At 46.7% G+C, this 19,022-nt stretch overlaps 1 protein-coding gene across 5 annotated transcripts in view; it reads left to right on the top strand.

The window, feature by feature from the left end:
• Positions 1-18,746, top strand: part of LOC135896588 (uncharacterized) — a 483,964-nt gene extending 465,218 nt beyond the window's left edge. For all 5 annotated transcript variants that reach the window (XM_065425050.2, XM_065425049.2, XM_065425048.2 and 2 more), the window contains 2 exons: positions 12,947-13,703; positions 17,764-18,746. In XM_065425050.2, the coding sequence (XP_065281122.2) occupies positions 12,947-13,703; positions 17,764-18,223 (1,217 nt within the window). In that variant the 3' untranslated portion in view covers positions 18,224-18,746. The remainder of the gene's footprint in view (positions 1-12,946; positions 13,704-17,763) is intronic.
• Positions 18,747-19,022: the final 276 nt, after the last annotated feature.

Here is a 19,022-nt window from a genome sequence, read left to right as displayed (position 1 = left end):
GAACTGGATTACTCGTACCGTCGGATATTGCTTGCAGGAGAAATCAAAATAGACAATCGGCTAATTAAAAAAAATATCGCTACTTCATTTCTGACTAATGACTTTATCGCACAAAATGCCATTTCCTGATTGTAGTCCATGAGTTTGCAAGGCATGTCCACTTGGAGGGAACCCAGGCACGTACCCAGGGGAGAGGGGGTGGGGGCGGAGGGGCCCCGGCCGCCCCCAGAAATTGAGCAGCATACCCCTCCTCGCTCGCCCCCATGTCACCGCTCCTCACACACATTTCTAAAGCTCCGCCTAATCAATTTTGAGACTTCACAGCTATTCGGCGGTCAAGATTTTCCGTCCTTTTTCATTCCTTTTGAATGGTGGTAGTTATCGGCATATCCTGGTGTGTGAAGGCCAGTTTTCTCATCGATTCGGTTCCCGAGCGATTAACTCGAGATACGTTTAGTTGTCACCGTCTATTCAACGGTCATGCTCATCGCTGTTGCTTCACTACTTCGATCTTCTATGTTTTAACTGATCCAGAGACCAGGAAAGGGATTCGGTTCGTGGTCAGCTGCTTTGTACGTTCGTGGAAGGTGTTGCGGTCGGAGAAAACACCAGTTGATTTTAACTTTTCCTTTTGCTTCATTATTTCCTCGAGTGACGGCTCGCCGCGACGCCGGCGAATCCTCGGTACCATATACTCGCGATATGGGTTAGATAAGGTGGAAAATAAAATAACGTGAGGCAGCGTCCATTATCAAACCATGCAACAACCCTTAAACCCATAGGCGTTATGTCTGTCACCTTGTTACCTCGTCTGGCTTTTCCCTAATTGTACAGAACTTTTCGTGCAAAATTGGCCATTGGAAGCAGGAGCCGCAAGGAGTTGAGAACTTAAGCGATCTACTAAGGGAGAGAACCAAGGCAAGAGCCAAACAGGAAGGAAAAGCGAAAATTAACAAATGTAGCCGTTGATTAAGAAAATATTTATGGATCAATACAATTTTATTTAAAAAGCAAGTAGGGAAAACGCCGCCACAAGTGGAGAACAATTCCATATGTTTTGAATGACGCTTCTACAGTTATCAGTCCAGCCGCCTGACGTACCCACTTCCCTTCTCTGCTAATGGGGTTGTTTTTATAAACTTCCGCGGTGGGCGCAGTACGCCTAGAACTGCAGTGTCCTGCGCTCTACGCAGTTGTACGGGACTGGTGACCAGGCATCGTTACGCAAAGTTCCAAATAGCAGTATGAGTCGGTTTGGGCATTCAATTTGGTGGAGCAGTAAACAAGGGATCCAAAAGAGCTGTGATTGTTCCGAAAACATATACTTCTCTATAATTCTTCCGGAGTTAATTGAAAGAACGCTACTATAGTCGCGTGCAACTTCAAGTCTGCTGTGAGGCCGCGCCCACTCCCTCATAACCGCCAGCCGCCGTTCCTTCGCGAGGCTGAAAATAATTCGTGATTCAAACGTTTCCTGTTACCCAAATAAGGCGGTAACCACAAAAATAAAAGTATTAGCGTGTAATTTTATGCGTTTTCCTTCGCCTATTATAGTGGAATGGCGAAAGCCTAATTTTCTATTGAACTGAAAAAAAGGGATTGCTTGGCTGCCACAAGTTATTGTCAAGTTTCACTTCTGTTTGGCAGTGAAGTTCCATGGGTCAGCCGGGTGCAGCAGGGAAATGAACTGTACCGCACACTTTTGAAGAGTGAGATGCTCAGACTCTATGCACTTTGTCTATGTCTGTTGCACACCTCATTGCTTCCGCTGATGAAAAGACTCTTCAAGAACAGCAGACGCTCCGGAGGCATCAAGTACGACGCCATTTTGAAAAGGCCGCATGATGACGATTTTGTTTGCTTCTGTGATTGACTGGCGGAGTAACACAACCCCGCGCACTCCGTGTGCCTTGGTTGCCGTGCTTTTTAAGTTGTATTCTACTTTAGTAGTCTTTATTTTACGCTTCCTTTCAGCGCGAGTCCATTTGATGTGGTTCCTTGTTTGCCAGGTAAAGGAGAGGTGTATCCCACATGCGTACCTAGAACAGACAGACAGACAATGAACTTTTATTGAGGTCCTGAGGGACTGGCCGGCGGAGACCCGTTGGGGCCCCCGGCTCGCCGCTGGCTGCTCCCATGTCGGAATCGGGAGGCCAAGCCTCTCCGCTCTTTCACGGGCCCTCTGGACGGCCATGGACTGGAGCTTGAGTTGCGTACTAGATATGGCCTCGTCCCAGTCCCGTTCGCTGGTGAGGGACGTATCCCGTAACGCAGGACACTGCCAGAGCATATGTGCGTACCTAGGAGATACACCTTATTTCATTTCTCTTTTTCGGGATAACGCGTCTTTATGGCGAATGGTAGGCGTTATTCACATTTGTACAAGTGAAGGAACCCCTCCCCTCATTTGCATAGAAAAGTTGCATTGGGCGGCCCCCACCCACCCTCCCCTAGAGAGAGAGAGAGAGAGAAAAACTTTATTGGTTCTATGAAGGGGTTTAGCGGTGAGCCGTCTTGCGCTTGCTGCCTGGCTTCTCAGCACGGGTGTGCCCCTATTCCAGGGCTCCACTGAGCCTGGCCACTTCGCACGCGTGCTGCACGATCGCCCTTTGGGCGGTGAGCTCGCTGCTGGTGAGCAGGCCCTCCCATTGCTCCGCACTCGGGTTTTGATGTTTATGGAATGTGTAGTTATGCTTACATTCCCATGTTATGTGGTAAAGAGTTGGTATTTCTCCGCACCATGGGCAGGAGTTTCTGTATTGTGTCGGGTACATTTTACTTAATATGTGTAGATTATAGAAAGTTCCGGTTTGTAGCCTTCTCCAGTCGGCTGCTTCCTGTTGTGTAAGTAGTGTGTGTGGCGGAGGATTCTGGGTACGTGCCAGACGATACCAATTCTGATGATAGCGCACGCTTCGAGATATGCACCACCATCAAATTTGCGGTAAAAATGCGCTCTTTTTGCACTTCCTTTTTAAACAAAAGTCGGTTTTCAGCATTGAAGAACGAAAGTAACTGAAACGTCTGTGCATTCTGTCAGACATTTGAGTAATGAATATCTCAAAACTGGTGTCATTCTGAAGATTCATGCTAAGTGGATACGCTTTGTGGGCCCACCGGTTAAAATTCGTTATTTTGGTATATGTGCCGTTAAGTAATTTTTGTGTGGTTCTTGTTGCTGTATCATCGCGCGTGTTTAAAATGGTGTCGTCTATTTGGATATTGTAGTACCGGCAGAGGATGTTGTCATCGAGAAACACGCCTGGTGTAGACGGAGCGGCGAGCGAGGAGGCCCTCGAGGCCCCCTAGACAGAAAAACCGCGGTTGAAGGCCAGATTTATTGACTACTTTGGTGAGGTCCAGACTTCGACACCATGCGTCTCTTGATGTGCGCGTTTGAACCGTTGTCGTGTTCGATGTTTCGTGGCAACTAAGTGACTATCACCTCCACATCTATACGCGTATGTTTACGATTTGTGCTTCGATAGTGCTTTGGCCTCTGCGGTGCATTAATCGCATGAACTGCATGAATGGTATCCTGGGAGAAATCAGTCTCGCACTGCTATGTTTACGAGACCCCCTTGTTTCCGCTTGCACGAGCCGCCAACGACACTCTCTCTCCGCCTCTCCACTCTCTCCCCGTCGGCGGCTCCGGAAAGGCGCAGAGAGTAGTCGCCAGACAGAGAGCAACGGGAGACCACTGCGAACCGCGCTGCGCCCAAGTCCCTCTGAGTTTAACTCCCTTCGTTGGCAGGAACTCCCTTTATTACCGCTACCGCGGACATAACACTCACCTGTATTTGCTGAGCGTGAGGTGATGTGACGAAGCTTGTACTTGTAGCCACCGGTTATTTACATGTGAGGTACTTGTTGTTAGCGGAACAACTGCAATGAAACAACATTCATTCATATGTTCACAATGTTAGGACTCTGTTGCGGGACCGTGATCCCCTCACGCACGGTGTTGTTGAGGGAGGAACAATGATTAGGGCCGATTATAAGTGCGTGAGCTCGCCACCAGTTTCTTTATTTAGAGAAGAAATAAATTTTCTTGATGGTAGCTACATGGTGCCAGCTGAATCTACGTCGACAATGCACACGGGCTTGTCTACCATGCGGTTGGCTGGTTTCTTTTTTTCTTTCTCTTTCCACCTTTGGCGATGGAGTGGGAATGTGATGTTGAGAGCCTCTGCCATCAAAGTTTAGCTGGAAGTTAGCGTTTCTGGCTCTCGCATTGTTTCTTTAGGGGGCCGCTCTAGAAGTTTCCGCTAAACTATAAATATAAATTTTGTCCGTTTTAAAACATCGCAGTGAATGCAATTGCTTACACAATTATGATTTGTCGTTTCTTTCTTGGTGAAATATTTGTAAACGAAGAACTCAATGTATTCACCACTTTTTGAAATTTTATGGTTGCAAGATGGGTTCCTGTGCAGTCTGCAGATTTGAACTTTCTTTTTTCTGTGGAATGCCATAAATCTGTCCTCAAGTTCAGTCTGGTAGGTGAATGAAATGAGTTCTCCTGTTTTCCACTGTAGTTATATATAGGACAAGCAAACGGCTGTAGGGCAATTTGTTACTGAGGCGACTATAAACGACTACAGAAAGAGACGCTGCAGTAGACATAGCGCTTTCAACTGCGTTTTCTTTTTTTGCCTTTTTTTACCTTGTCCTTGCATGATAATTAGTGTCGCCAGCGTATGCTCAGTGCCACTCATGCATCAGGGTGTCAAAAATTCCAGTTGTCCTTCTGATAGCGAGATTGATGACTTCGATAAACAGAGGTCACCTAGACAACTACCATAACCGGTTTCGTAACCGTTCAAACCACCTTCTTTCCGCTTGCCATACAATGCTTGTTCCATCGAATTTTTGTCGGGATCCGCACATTCTGCTGATCGAGACCAACAATTAAAGTCAGCATTTTCACTATTGACGTTGTTGCGAGGCTCTTATCAGCCAGTCGCTCACATGTTAGAGGCACGCGATAATCACACGCTGATCGTGGTTGCGCAAAGCTCACAAGAATTTTGTGAGCATGTCAACGAATGCGCATGCGAACTTGGTGCGAGGTAGTATTGACAACGATATAATGGTAACGCCATGATAAAATTCTCACCGACGAACTTAAGATTGCATAGAATTCTTAAAGAACAGTGAACCCAACTTAGGGAACGAAAGGAATGTTGAACGGACGTTTGAGCGACGGCAGTGAGTTTTGTCAACTGTTTCTAAAAAACGGTGGCTCAAACAATCTAAAATGACCTTGAATTACTGATACCAACGCTGACTTGCCGGCGCTGCAGTTGGGTTGGGAAATACTTGCATAAACTTTGACCTTGATTGTCTCCGCTAATAATCAAGCCTCTTACGTTACATAAATTCATATTGAACGTTGATAATATGGTCTGTCTAACTAAACATGCGCGTTGCTACTTAGTGCCTCTGTAAAGGGAACATTAAACTTCGATATCCTAGAGAGTATTGAACCAAATCATTTTTGTTCTGGTTTTCATTCCGGTTCGGCAAAAACAGTTCATTTCCACTTCAAATCTGGAGCGATAGAAATTACGGTTGAAACGGGTTGGAACCGGGTTCTATCATTTCCGTAATCTAAGAATATATTGCAGGAAAACAACATGAAAAGACAAAATATATGCGAGCGTAGTGCTCATTTCACAAGTGATTAACGAAAACACATTGTGGAAGCACGCCTCCGAACCAATACGTCCGTAGATGTACGTCATCTCTAACGAGCACTTCAGTAGGCATAACAGTGGGATCAAAAGGGACTAGGGAGTGCTTCTTCATTTCAGGGAATATACAGGCCCCTGACCACAGGATTATCTGACAGTCATCGATTTCAAACGCTCAGGGGCGTATTATCAACATACCTGTCTTCCAACGAGCCACGTTGAAAACAGCAGTAACGCTGCTTCCACTTCTAAAATGACGCCAACATCGTATACATTACATGTGAGGTAGCCCGCTTGAGTCTTAATGCAGGCAATGCATGACGGAAATGCTTCAGTGGTCGTGGCCAGCCTGAACCGAAAAACATTTCGTTTTGTCCTGGAGTGAAAAAAATATATAAAAGGAATCATTGCGCTCCTGTTGCGCGGTGTTTGTCGTTTTCTCAGGACAAGTTGTTTTTCCCTATTTCCGCTCAATCTCCAATTCAGTGGCGGTGCTAGCAAAATTTCTTTTTATCGGTTCAGCTGCGGTTCGTTGCACTGATTTCAGCAGTGATTAGACCTTAGTTTGGTGTTACAATATGCGGGCGAATATTTTTTTTTTGTCGCAAGCGTCGATTATTCAAATGCAGATGCATTTATGTATGCCAGGAATATGTATCTCAGCATAATTAGGCACCACTCCTAGTTGCACTGGGTTGTACGAGAAAGGAGGCTTACTATAAAGCCCAAAGGATCCATTTTAGACGTATTTTTAGACGTGGGATCACTAATTGCCCTTATAGAAAACTGCACCAAATAGCCTTTCGATAACTTCAGACCCTGGTCTGAACAAGCTTTCCAACAAAGAAATGCTGATGTGTGATTGGCTTACCAACAACGTGAAATAAATGATTGCTGAAGAAAAATCAGAAACTGTCGAAAAAAAAAAATCACCGGTGATCACGATATTCCCTAATCCAAAATTTCAGCGCGACTCTACGTGTGTTTTCATTGCGCGATGTATCGGCTGGCGCGGAAAATCGGTTCTTGCGGCACGTTGCAAGCGGAGCGTGCCGCGACTGCGCCGCCAATAGAGAGTTTTAGCAGAGCGTTTACGGTCCGCTCCGCTCAGACCGGCCTATCACAACAATTGCCACGCAGCCGCTCAGCAAAACGCTACCGGGAACTCTGACGCGCGTGCGCACACCACAAATAGTGGCAGCGGAACGTGGGACGCTGACCACGTTCCGCTAGGAACCTGATTTAGCGGGGCGTCAGGGAGCGTGTAGTTGCTTTCGTAATCGTTTTACCGCCAAGCTTAGAGCACGTCAGTGACCTCTCTGGGAGACGCGCTTGTTAGATAAGCGAAATCAATGCATTCTATGCAGCCACCGGTGCGCGTGAAACGTGTGCGGAGCGGAGCGCAAGCAAGCGCTCTGCTAAAGCTGTCCAATCTCCTGGACAACACGCACTACTCAGGCGCTGTCATGCTTCTCACGCTTTCGTCATACCCTCCTCGTCGCTCTCCTCCTCGCGCTTCTTCGCTCTCGCCGCTCCCCCCCCTCCTCCTCCCCTCTCTGCACACCGCGTTCGCTCTCATTTTTCGTGTGCTCTTTCGCTCGGTTGGGCCGAGAACGCCGACGCAGCAACGGCTGCCTAAGCGCTGCGCCATAGAGAAAAGAATACAATAAGAGGGGACACTCCCATAGAGCCCAGCGGCCGAATTGACTGCAGCGCACCAAGCCGTCGATGTTAAAACCTGAATCACACTTCCGGTTTCGGTTTTGTGCGCGCGCGTTTTGAATTCTAGCTGGTGTGCGTCACGCCGGCTCCGTTCTTTTTTTTTTGCTTTTGCAGCAAATATTTATTTACATATTTATTTTTTTATTTATTAACTATTTATGTGCAAATTATTTTATAAAGTAAAATTGATCGCGAACGATCTTCACAAGCCTCCATTAAATATGTGCCACGTGCAATTTCATAAAGACGCAAGACACCTTGTGAAATGTGGAAAAATTAATGTTTATTTTATTCTTTGTAAATGCTCGTCGCGGGCTTTTTGTGCATTCATCCGGCGTTGTGGCACCAGGTAAGCAGCAGTAGTTTCCGCAGGAAGCTCCACCAGACGACGTGAGCTGAAAAAAATTACAAGCGTTATTTTGGTATTAACATCTAAGAATAATGCCTGTAGAGGCGAAGCGTGCGAAAGTGGTGAGTGGGTGGCATTACAAACAAAAGCAGTTCGTATTTACGCACACGGCGTAGAAAATACCCGACTCATCCCAAGCAATACCGTACATACCACAAACACATTCTAATTCCAAACATTCCCCTCTTCCCAATACTTATTTCCTGCACTTTAATGGCACGAATGCGCGGGCAACGGCGCGTTTCGCGAACTTGGCTACAACCGACGCGATAGTACGCTACGAATACACAGAGGTGGCCACAACACAGGCTCTCAACCAGAGCATGCTGGACGCTCGCAGAATTCCTTCTACTCGCACTCAAGACAAAATGCGTGAGTGCCGTTCAGAAGACAGAATGTCGAGTTACTAGTTCCTGGCGTTTGAGCTCCTTGGCTTATCACTTCTGCGTTCTGAGAGGCGCAAGCAACGCACTCCCGTGTTATCACTCTTGACGATTGCTCGTCGCGTTTTCGACAAGCGTGGGTACCGAAAGAAGGCTTCAATTGTTGCGGGGACATAAAAATTGCGACAAATTTGTCGGAGTAAGATTCAGTACGCGCCAAACTAACTGTCACCACGACCGAGCTGCTTTTCGCTGCGTCACAACAGGCGCGGCGAGCGGGCCTCATAACATAAAAGTGTCGAAAATAATTTTCAACAATGTTTAGCGTCAGAGAAAGAACAGCGCCATGAACTTGTCAGTGCATTAAAGCGCGAAACCGCGGACCACGGCCGAACTGATTTTCGCTAACCGAGTAACAGCGCCAGGCGCACCCACTGTGCTCGAAAGGTGGCCCAAAAAGTAATGAAATTAGTTTCAATAATGTTGGCAGTCAGAGAAAGCGCCAAAACTTCTCGCAGTAAAATTCAGTAAACGCGAAACTGCGTCACAGCACCCTGTGCGACTAACGTGCCCAAAAACTACCGAAATTAGTTAAAACAATATTGGGGCTTACAGGAAGCGTCGCAAACATCTCCCAGTGCGATTCTTTAATTCAAATTAACTGCTCCACGACGGCCACGCTGTTTTTCGTTAACTGCGTCACAAGTCTAGCCTAGTTGCCGGGCAGTAAGCCTAATTGCTTGAAGTGCGTCGCAGACTGTCGAACAAAGTTTCTCACCTTGCCGTATCCAATAGTGCAGTGCTGCCTTGTCGAAGTTCCGAATGAACGCAATAATTCGCCGGGAGGCCACCAAACCAGGCTAAATCCCAAAATAGAAAAACAGTCAGACGGGTGACCAAACAGGCCAACGCTCAGATGCGCGGCCGGTCGCTCTCGCTTCGGCGGTGAGTCTGACGAATGACGTAAACATTTGGCTCGTCATTCGCCAGTTCGCCTGTCGCTAGGCAACGAAAGTCAGCCGCAAAGTTTAACTTAATTTATACGCAGATATTTTTAATTTTTCCGGGAAAGAATAAAAATAATAAAAGAATTTCTGTTAATCTCATTTCACATTCTTCTTTTTCTCGATGCTCGCGACCCCAATTCGTCGATGTTAAAAGTATAGCGTGACGTGTTTCCTGTTTCCAATTTTCGCCGAGTGTCCGCTCTTGTTCAATCCCTTTCTCTATGGCTGCGCTGTAAAAGGGGCTCAAGAACTTGTGTGCCGGAGACACATGCAAAAGATCCGGTTGCAAGGAAAACATCAGATGTAGCGTAAACAATAAAACCGCTCCATGTCTATATGGTTCACTTTTGCTTGCAGTAATTAATATCGCCAGGAGAGGTCACAGGTTGTCATGTAGGCTTCCGCAAAGAAAAAAAGAAATAAAGGTTCCACGTGGTTCGTACACGTCCTTGAAGTCCTCGCAAACTGTTGCATTGGGAAAAATATTCAAGTTCCCATGAAACTGCTTGAAAATAGATTTTACCCTACTCAAGGCAATTGCGGTTAGAGGCGACTGTTGAGCATTCGAACAGCCTCCGCGTCAGAGTTATACTATGGACACTATCTGCAATTTAAAACAAGTAACACCCTCAAAAATTGTACCAAGGACAAATCGGACTGTAGCCCGCTTCCTTGCACCGTTTTCGTTGTAAAGGTACGATATATGGACAGATTTACAATCTATTCACTATAGCGTAGTACCATATATTACAGTGCATGGGGACACGAACGTAGATATATTCAGTGTCGCTAAGCGATGCAGTATAGCGTCTGCACAGCCACCAACGAAAGGCCGTTTAAATCGCGTAGCCCGGCCAAGACAGGTCAAGCGGCTAAGCGATACTGCATATTGCCGTAAGCTCTATAGATGCCCGGTTCAAAGGAAGTTCAGTCATCTGACTTTTTGGCTTTGAAGCGACGAGCATCTTTGACTATGGCCAGCACTACTAGCCATCAGGCTAGAAGGTGATTGAAAAATCGTTATTATTTTCGCTATTAAATGTTCGTGCAAGCCGGCCCGGGACCTGGAGCTCCAGCAGCGCAATGCCTTATTCACATTTTTTTTGTGTTTGTGTATGTGTACGAATAAGGTTCGTTTCCACGCTTCTTTCATTTCGACCTTCGGCAACCTTGAAATCCGGGAATTGTCATTGAATATTTATTCGAATGTTCTGTACGAACCCTGCTTATCACTTAGTTTGTTGCTACATTCCTTCTGAAACATTTGTCGTTGTTCACCCCTGATAACTTGTGAAACTGTGGCGTAATGTGGCGTAATCAAAGGGACATGTTGCTGCAAAGTTGTGAGAATGTGCAATACAACATGGTTTCCACGCTCGCGATCCTCCTCTGGACAGCCGTCTTGGTTTACCATGCTCACCACTTATAGGTCACGGGCATTGCGAATACATCAGGGCTACGTCAGCTTCAAAATATAGACATACCTCGCCGAGTTGTACCTTACGGCTATATTTTTCGGGCCCGTTGATTATACGGGCGTGCCTGTGTGGAAGCGACGACTAATAGAATCAATGCATAACGGCAACGAAATCTTTGACAGCCGTGAATATGGCAATAATAAAGTTCCTAAACATTTCAGTTTGTCTGAGGCAGAGATCATTGTTGCTGCTAACCTGTTCAGCAGAGTGCCTGTTCATAGTATCCCCAATGAACCTTGTTCCAGTTAAGCCGGCAGTTCTGTTTAAGCGAGCTCCGTTTACCCGGAGTGCACTGTAGTCGAAGGAGACGGCAGTGAGAACCGACTTAACTGAACGTATGGTTTTATTATCGGAACAGACAAGACGGTGTTGTTTTGCCTCGTCGGTTCTCTTGTGTCGTTTTTCCGCTGAAATATACTGGGGTGAATCAAAAAGTCTTTGCCTCTATTTTTTTAGCCAAATTACGGCTGTACACTCGCAGTCAACATATCCATTCCCAGCGGTGGACATCTCTTGGATCGGCCCGAGGTTTTCTTCTGGTAGCTCCGCGGCAGAGTGCTGCTGTCAGTTGACGAAGATGGAGCTTGCGTTTCACACGTCCATGGTGCATGAGCAACAAAGTGTGATTCGTTTTCTATGGAGCACAGGGAGAACGCCCGTCGAAATCCAAAGGGAAATGCAGCCCACGTACTGAGAAAGCCGTCTCGCTTTGAGAAGTGTAAGGTGGTGGTGGTGTGAGTTCGGAAAAAGGCCGTAAAGACTTGCATGACAATAAGCGTGCGGGGAGGCCGCGTGTGTCGCTGACGGATGACATTCCTCGCGTGGATGCAGTGCTGAAAGCGGTAGGGATAATGGGAAATAGTTTAAGTTACGTAGAATAGTACTTATATGTGTAATTACCTGTAGGTATCTCATTTTGGCTAATGACTTTCTGACTCGCCCTCGTAGTATTACGACATAGAGGGACACTAAATGAAAATATTAAATTGATCTAGATCGATAAGTTATACGTGTAGAAGTAAATCATTGTTTACAGTCTGCCAATATTCAATTTGTTGCGTTCAAGATTGCCGCCGAAAGTGTCGCTACTGCTCCTCAATTGAAAACACCCGCGCGAGAAAGGAAAAGTTGGCGTAATTTTCACGGGACCTCCCTCTATGTCATTCGCTGTGAATCGGCCAGTGCTGGCATAGGATGAGAGGTACTGTTGTCCACAACAGGTGGCGCCACTGATTTTACACATACGCCATTTTGCTGCCTTCAACGTCTCGGCTCTATTCTCGCAGCGAATAACAAATTCCCATAATTACAGAAGACTAATCTTTAAGTCTAACTCGACTCAATATTTCCCTTTAAAGGCCAACTGCAACGAAATTTCACTTTATTTAAATTGGCTATAAATTTGTAGTGTATAAGGTATAATACTCAATATACGCTATCGAAGCGACCCGGGCAAAGCTGTGGGGCTAGAAATTGTCTAATTTACCTAATAGCAGCCTTGAAACAGCACCTAAGCAGACAATGCGTGCACCTGGTGGTCAGGGGATATAACGTCAAATCACAGCACGTCCGCAGCTTCCGAGATTTTTCAGCGCGCCGCTTGTGCCTCCTTATCTCGAAGGTCATGTCAGAGTCGCCCGTTCTAGTTCGTGCGTCGCTTGCGGCGAGTGGTAGTAGCGTGTGTTTTCTGGTATAAGAAGCGTCTAATTTTGCGAGCTTATACTGACGCATCCAATGATATCTCAACAGTAATATATTTCATGGAGGCTGCTCTATGCCTAGGCGTCCCACTTACTTTTGCGCTTCATCACGTAAAACAACTTTTTCTCACAAGAGTGAGTGGAACAGCGCATTCTTACAGCAATTTTGATGGGAGATATATTGAAACCGGTGCCATCTTTGCTATTCGCTTTAGGTGGATATGTCTTGGAAGTTGACTAGCTACACAACACGTAAATTGTAGTATGTGCTGTAAAGTAATGAATTATAAAGTTAATTTGTGATTTTTTTTTTCATTAGTTGATTGTGCATTTCGATTTCCCGTGTGATTGACGTTCGTAACCTCGAGTAATCCAGCTCAAACATGCAATTACGCTATCTGCCACAGGCGGCTTTTTTAAAGTTTTGTATGTTCTAAAAATAAAAACGCACCCCTTAATTATGTCTACACCATGTGCAACTACGCTTTCTTAGCGGTCATCAGGTGCATTGCTCTGTTGACACTATTGATGGCCATTCGCTTCTTTTTCAGCAATGGACTTCCTAGTCGATATGATGCCTGGTTTGCGGTTGTTGGTAGGCAAGGAAATGTGGAACCGCGAAGACTGGAGCGATGTTGTCGCCATGAAGGGCGCACGGGAAGTCCTCAGGGGAGTCAGGTACCCGGAAGACGCCACCCGGCGGTCTCTGTACGCGTCGTGGCTGAAGGCCCTAGCCTCCGCCAGATTCCAGGAGTCGTTCGACCATCTCATGTTGGAGTGCGTGGCCGCCACGCCGTCTCCGACTGCCCCCTGGAAGCCGCTGTTCTCCAGCATCTACAGAGACCGGGACGTGATGGACCTGCCGTTCCCGGATGTAAAAGAGCCCGTGCTGAACCTGCTCAAGATTCCAAAGCTCTTTGCACAGAAGAAGCTTGAGAAGGTCGAGCCGCTCCCTTCGTCTCCCGGTTTCGTGGACTTCCTCGCCGACCTGATAAGGAAGAGTCGCAGCTCTCGGGCCGCCCTTAACGAGGCTGGCCTTATCATCAGCTTCTACAGCCTGGCGCTGGCCGTTGTGGCAGCGAAGCCAGTGAGAGAAGTGCAGGACTTCTTCCGCACCCGGATGAAGAGGGCGCTGACCACGGCTGTGCCCACGTCGTTCGACGGAGACGTGTTCTGTCCCAGCGCCAGGTTCCTGGTCCAACTGTCCAAAAAGACGTTCTCGGACGAGGGAGAGGTGAAGCCTTATATCGTGCTCTTGGTGCTGGCTCAGTATGCATACCTCGTCAGCGCAGCCGAAGCACCGCCCAGGTAACGACATTTGCAGTCAGCATTGCGCGTGCGTGCTTTGAGTATACAGTGTCCCAGGCAAGCTGTTAAAAACTGATATCATGTACAATTATGCAGGGGACGAACGACTTTTGGTCTTGAGTTCTCTTGCACCATGAGGATAACTTTTGTGTAATTATTACTTGCAATCTTGAGCAGGTAGGTAAAATAAATTTTTGGAGTAAAGGGCGTGGCGTCCCATGGGAAAGCTGTTAGTGCGTCCTAAAGAATCCCGATCATTTTGAGCGAGCCATGTTCCGCGCAATTATTAAGGCGAACCCCTTAAGTAGCTCATACGCCCGATAGCTTTAAAAAAAAAACATGTCGTCCGGTCAAATAGTACAACCACTATTATCATCAGTAATCTCTAGTACCCCACTGAGCAAGCAAAAGATGCAATGGCTCATCCCTCTCGTCAGGCCGAGGCTTTAAACGCTCATAAAAGTGAAGCGTACAGTGTATACATTCATTGTAATCCCTCATACGAGGTACAGAAGCGCAGCGTCCAGTCGTGTGGTACAATAAAAAATACCACGTGATTTTCTCAATCGCTCTCAATAAGCAAGCAAAAACTGCAATGGCTGAGGCTGCAAGCGCTCTGCAAATTGAAGCCAACAGTGCACACATTATACTGAAGTACTAAAGCACCAAACAGACGACACAAGAAGAGACACGGACGAGCGCTGAAGCGCCCGTCCGTGTCTCTTCTTGTGTCGTCTGTTTGGCTCTTTAGTACTTCAGGAACATCCACCAACTAGCCCAACAAAAAGTTCTGCGTGCATGCATTCATTGAAATCAGCCATACAGCACAGAATAGCATACGTTTTCATCCCCTTCTGAGAGGATGCAACGTAAAGTCGAAGATAAACATAGTTGGCGCGAGTCTGACCCCGCTATACGAGTGCGCGAAGCCGCAGCTAAGCGTCGAAAACGAGCCGAAGAAGCCGAACTGTTAAAGCAACGCGACGATGCGAGACGGCGCATTACCAAATGTGCAGCAGGCTTCAGGCTTCACGTGTTGCTGGAGTTACGTGCTCCCGAAATTTTCCCTGCGTTTTACTCATAGGGAGTAAACTAGGAAAAGTACCTCGTGTAGCGACACGAATAGCCGCGAAAGTGATTTGAAACAACTCCGTCTGCTTATTGCCGGGCTCACCAACTGCCTGGTCAATCGTGCAGGTAGCGACAGTCGTACAGAACGCGCACCGCGCGCTCCCAGCTGTAGCATAATTCAATAACACCATAAACACCAGGCGATTGTGTAGTCAAGAAATCAGCGGGGTTCATCCAATCTCTTTGTGACGCCACTGGTGTTGTGGCGAGCGTGCACGTATATAATGACGCAGCCCTTTTCAAGAGCGCTGCGAGTTAAGCGCGGAAAAAAAGTAATCACGCAGCACATTGAAACCGACAGAATTTTTTTAGGCGCAATTGAAATCGTTCCCACCGGCAATCACGCCTCTAATTTAGAAGTTAAGTACTTGTTTGTTTACCCTTCTCTTATTAGTACACCAGAATTATCTTGGTGGCGGCACAGATCTTTTCATCGAACACCGCAGCTCACATTATCGTATTTCCTACAAGCATTTTTTACAGCTTGACTAACTTTAGATGGAGCACCCTGTAGGCGTTATCGGCGCAACTCCTTCGTTAGTGTACCTCTATTTGAGCGCATACTGGAGCAATAATATTTTGACATGAATGCCTTATTGCGGCATATCTTGGATACTGGCTCAATCCACGTTGCGCATCGCATACAGGGTATTCCAAAAGATGCATTCGAAATAGAATAAATATAGGAAAAATGCGATAACTGAACGATTTCATTGTGATTACTTTTTACCAGAGAATCATAAATTTTAACATGGCTTGATGTAGTAGTCAACGGTGGGAAAACGGGTTAAGCGATGGGTGCGATTTTTATTAATCATATCGTTAAAACCCAACAAAGACACCAAGGACAACGCAGGGGAAATTACTTCTACCTAATTATTGAATTAAAGATGATAAATTAACGAAATTGAAAGTGTATGAATAAACAACTTTTCGCAGGTGGGAATTTACCCTGTGCTGTTCTTGGTGTCTATATGATTAATAAAAATCGGGCGTCTTGGTTCACTCCTTGTCGTCTGGTTCAGTACATAACGAGGGTCCCCAATCCGGCTACATTGATGCCTTCAGGTAGCATGTGTGGGTTTATTGATTAGTTGCCTTCGCTCAGAAACGACACGTACTCCACGTGAGTCCTGCGGCAGAAAGGATGTTCCACATCCGCCGCCAAGGTATGTGAGTGGTGGCGCTGGCAAACACTCCCAAGGTTATTTCTAGTAGTAACGCATAAATACCTCGAAAAGTGAATGTGAAAAGGCGCCGTGGTAGCTCAATTCGTAAAACATTGCTTGCCAAATGCGAATACTTGTGATCGTTCCCCAACTGCGGTAACTTGTTTATTCATTGTCTTTCAATTCCATTAGTTAAGCATTTCTTTAATTTAATTAGTAAGAACAAGTAATTTCCCGTATTTTCCTTGGTGTCATTGTTGGCTTCTATTGATGTAGTAATGTATCAAGTATTCTTCAACTTAAACTAATTAATCTTTTGCGGTAGATTCTGGTGCAGGTCTTGAAGCGCATAATTTTGTGGTGACAGGCATCGTCCGTGTTTTGCTTGTAGAAAATTGTAACATGGCAGCGTGAGCGGACCAAAGGTGCTCTCTAATCCGCCGGAGCCTGCGGCCTAGCTCGTATCATCGGAAGGAAGTTCAGGAATCTCAACAATGTGCGCGTTTGGGGTGGCCACTTTAGTGTAGAGAATTGTGAATTACTGTATTTCAAAAGTTCTTGTTAATTTACCGCCGACCTGAACAATCGTAGCTGCGGTGCTCTTCGCCGTTAGTAGCTCGATTAAGTTTTCTTGAGAGGCTGCAGGGAGTAGTTGACGTAGAAATGAGCGAAGGAATGAGACGTTTTAGCAGAAGGGATGTCCCGTGGCCAGATTGGGAACAGGCATATTGGCACTTCACCTCTGGCGGTACGTTTGCCTTACTCCTATGGCTGTCAACTAACTGTTACCTCATTAGATTTTCTTGGCCAGTTGGTCCGTTTTGGGCCGATGGCGCCGTCTGTAGTGGTGGGCCGATCTTGAAGATGGTGCATGTCTACAGTTTCATGGTTTGTTCTGTGCCCAAAGTGTCGCTGGGTATGTCGTCATGCCACTGGTTATGTGCCATCATCGCCAAGCGGTCATCACGCCCCCATCGTAGTCAAAAACTCGTCCTAATCCTATGGTCGCCTTGCTGTCGTCATCGCACCACTTTCAACGTTCCGTCCAAGTCATTCAATTTTCGTCATGCATTCGTTGTCATACTGTTGTGACACCGTCATGGTCATTCCATCGTCGTCATTCCAGCTCTGTCATCCCATCCTCGGCACGCATTTGCCGTCGCACCATCGCTGTCATCATATTGTGCTCATACTGCTGTCCTCACGCCGTCATCGTAGCGCTGTCGTCATACTATCTTCATTTCTGGAGACTGTTTTTTCAAAGGATCAGAGCTGTTGCATTGTTACTACTGTGCGCCGGACAAGCCTGGTGCATCGGAGCTTTCTCGAATGTTGGCGGCAATACTGCAGCGAAATAATCTTCTCTAATAAGGTTGTGGGCGTGACGTTATTAGCGGTGGATACTCTGACATGCGCGAGCACTGCAATTGAAAATACGTCATGTAGGAAATTTAAGTAGCCTACGCGTTTGAGCCGCAAATCAGCTTTCGACGGCCCAGGACTGGTCGCTCCTATCGTGTTTTGTGTGTTTAATTTGGTAGGCATATATTCGCCCGGTAGAAAGTTTTTTGAGGCTTGCTCTTCACCGTCACAACGTGAAGTCACATCTGGCGGATGTGTTGGGTATCAATCTCACTACTTCTCTCATGGCAATATTTCACGATATTACAGTTTATCTAGTTAAACATGGTAATACTTCACGTCTGTGACTCAGTGAAATCCATTAACAAAGCGTTCTTTTGCTCTCTTCTTTATTTCAGCGCCGACGTGAGGTTCCTTGAGGAAGGTTTTCTTACACCAGCCAAGTTCGGTCACCTGGAGGTAATACAGCTCTTGTACGCTGTGCAAGAGAAGACTACGTTGAGCGCCAAGGTGCTCAACCGCATTTTGCGCGATGGCCACTCGCAAGAGGTAGACCTGTCTAGCCAGCGCGTCGCCGAGTTCCTTGCAGACGCTGACGACTCGATGCAGCGAACGAGGCCGTGGTGCCGCACAGCCGGCTATATTTTCTTCCTACACCTCAACTTGTGCGATCACGTGGACTACGCCATGAGGCTGACAGCGTTCCTGGCGCCCGACCCCAACGACCTGTTGTGGCAGAAACCAGAGTTTGCCGATGTGTCAGCGGCGCGCATGAAGGATGCTCGGCTCTGGGCCCGCAACTTCAAGCGAGCCTTAAGAAAAGGAAAGTACGGTACAGCCCCCAGACTAGACCAGTAACGAGTTGGCACAGTTTGAGAAACCCAAGCCAAGGGCATGCTGGAACATTCACTCTTCCCCCGAGATTATTACAGCCGGTATTGCGAGTCTTGCGATCAAAGCCGCCCCACTGCCAAATCCAGCATGAAAACATGCCGGAAGGTCGTACACAGATGCTGCACCTTGCTTGATATGTGTTCCTCCTTCTGCCAAGTCAACTACAACTAACGCCCTGTCGGACCTCTTACTTTGAAGGTCACTTCGGATCGTGCAGCCGTGGAAAAAACATTTTCTGCTAATACTATACTATTGCCAAATTCAACATCCAAAAGTACGCCGGAATATGTTTTCTTGAAGTTTTCCCTTGCTTCTAGTTTTCATGAAGCCCTTTTTGGCACTTTATGTAGCGTTGTTATTCTAGTGCCAACTCCAGCAAAGGGATAATGCTGGAATGTCTCATCTTTATACCTTTCATTTCATTGAAAAATACAGCTACTGCGTTTTGTCAAGTTTTTTGTAGTGAATAAACGAATTCAGATGTTAACCTTGTCGTTCCCTGCTCGCATGCAACAGATCATGTGGCAACGCGCAAATTGTTGCAAGGTTGCAACCTCCCTAATGATCTCTTCAATTAACTAATGGTCCTCAGTCTCTATCGGCTGCGGAGCGCCTGACCAAGGCGGCGGTCAGATATGCAACGCAGCAGAGGGTGCTAAGAATATCTGGTTCCAGACAGGCCGCGAATGGAAACTGACCCTTTCAACGTTTAACACCCGAACCCTCTCGAGTGAGGCCAGCTTAGCAGGAGTCTTCGAAGAAC

The sequence above is a fragment of the Dermacentor albipictus genome, chromosome 6 (assembly GCF_038994185.2).
Source record: "Dermacentor albipictus isolate Rhodes 1998 colony chromosome 6, USDA_Dalb.pri_finalv2, whole genome shotgun sequence".
Lineage (NCBI taxonomy): Eukaryota > Metazoa > Arthropoda > Arachnida > Ixodida > Ixodidae > Dermacentor > Dermacentor albipictus.
This window is presented reverse-complemented; position numbering and strand designations above follow the sequence as displayed.